At 55.9% G+C, this 1,279-nt stretch overlaps 1 protein-coding gene across 1 annotated transcript; it reads left to right on the top strand.

Moving 5' to 3' along the window:
* Nucleotides 1-2: 2 nt before the first annotated feature.
* Nucleotides 3-1,055, top strand: LOC108515489 (protein FAM127C-like; the record flags this gene model as incomplete). Its single annotated transcript, XM_017852406.1, has 1 exon — nucleotides 3-1,055. A coding segment is annotated over one exon (225 nt), but the record flags the coding sequence as incomplete, so codon positions are not given.
* Between the last annotated feature and the right edge of the window lie 224 nt (nucleotides 1,056-1,279).

Here is a 1,279-nt window from a genome sequence, read left to right as displayed (position 1 = left end):
GGCTCCCGGAGTTCATCGTGCAGACGGGCTCCTACATGTTCGTGGACGAGAACACGTTCTCCAACGACGCCCTGAAGGTGACGTTCCTCATCACCCGCCTCACGGGGCCCGCCCTGCAGTGGGTGATCCCCTACATCAAGAAGGAGAGCCCCCTACTCAGTGATTACCGGGGCTTCCTGGCCGAGATGAAGCGGGTCTTTGGATGGGAGGAGGACGAGGACTTCTAGGCCGGGAGACCCTCGAGTCTGGGGGCGGGTGCTCTGGGGAGGGTCCGCTGTGCCAGTGGCCACCGCTAGGGTCTCCACAGGCGCCCTCCCTCCGCGCCTCTCTCCCCCTCGAGTGTCCCCTGCGCTCCTGTCCCTTGCCGCGTAGTGCTTGCCTTTGTTCCAGGAACAGCACTCCAGGCTCCTGCTGCCGCCCCTGGGCCTCACTCTGGAGCGGGCTGCCTCCGCCCTCTTGTGCCAGCCCAGCCCCTCCCATGCACATTTGGACGCTGTCCTGCGCTCCAGCTGCACAAAGCTGGGCTCCTGTTACACACTGGACAGACCACACACAGCCGCCGCTGTCAACACCCCTCCACTCCTCCAGACTGCCAGCCGACTACATCATTCTGCCCACAAACCTACGCTGCCACTGCCATCGCCGTCCACCGCATCTCATCAACAGACTGCCGCTCCTAGTAATCTGGACTCACCTCAGAGGTATCTGAGCTGGACACAGCCCCTGGACAGTGATCCAGACAGCTGGCCGCCCCCCAAGGAGCCTGTCACCTTCAGCAAGACCCATTTCCTCCCATCCCCAGAGACCTCTTGTGTTCCTGCCACATAGCTGCCAGGGCTTAGGTGTGCCTGGCAACCAAATGGAATCTCTCATTTTCTCCTGTGGACCAGTTAGTTTTGCCTAAAATCCTGTTTTCTTCTGAATTTGCAGCTGTCTCTCTGATGTGTGCCTTTTGTTCAACACAGTAAGCCCTGCTCCCTGCCCTGCTCTAATACACTACCTGTACAAGGTCTTTTCCTTATTTTTAATAAATGTCAGACACTATTAAATAGAAATGGAGTCTCAATGAATATGGCACCTTTCCCTCCCTGGTTCTGTAAATAGGGTCCCTATCTTGTTCAAATGCTATGTGCCCTGCCATGCTATGACTGAAGTTGACTCTTGCATTATAAAAACAAAAGATTGAGTCCTGTGGAGTGTCCTAGGGATGGAGATCTTACAGGCAACCATCTAATGCCAAATGATGACCCTTCTAAACCAGGCAGTTTCATGCCACTTT

The sequence above is a fragment of the Rhinopithecus bieti genome, unplaced genomic scaffold (genome assembly GCF_001698545.2).
Source record: "Rhinopithecus bieti isolate Rb0 unplaced genomic scaffold, ASM169854v2 scaffold_35406, whole genome shotgun sequence".
In the NCBI taxonomy this organism is placed as follows: domain Eukaryota; kingdom Metazoa; phylum Chordata; class Mammalia; order Primates; family Cercopithecidae; genus Rhinopithecus; species Rhinopithecus bieti.
This window is presented reverse-complemented; position numbering and strand designations above follow the sequence as displayed.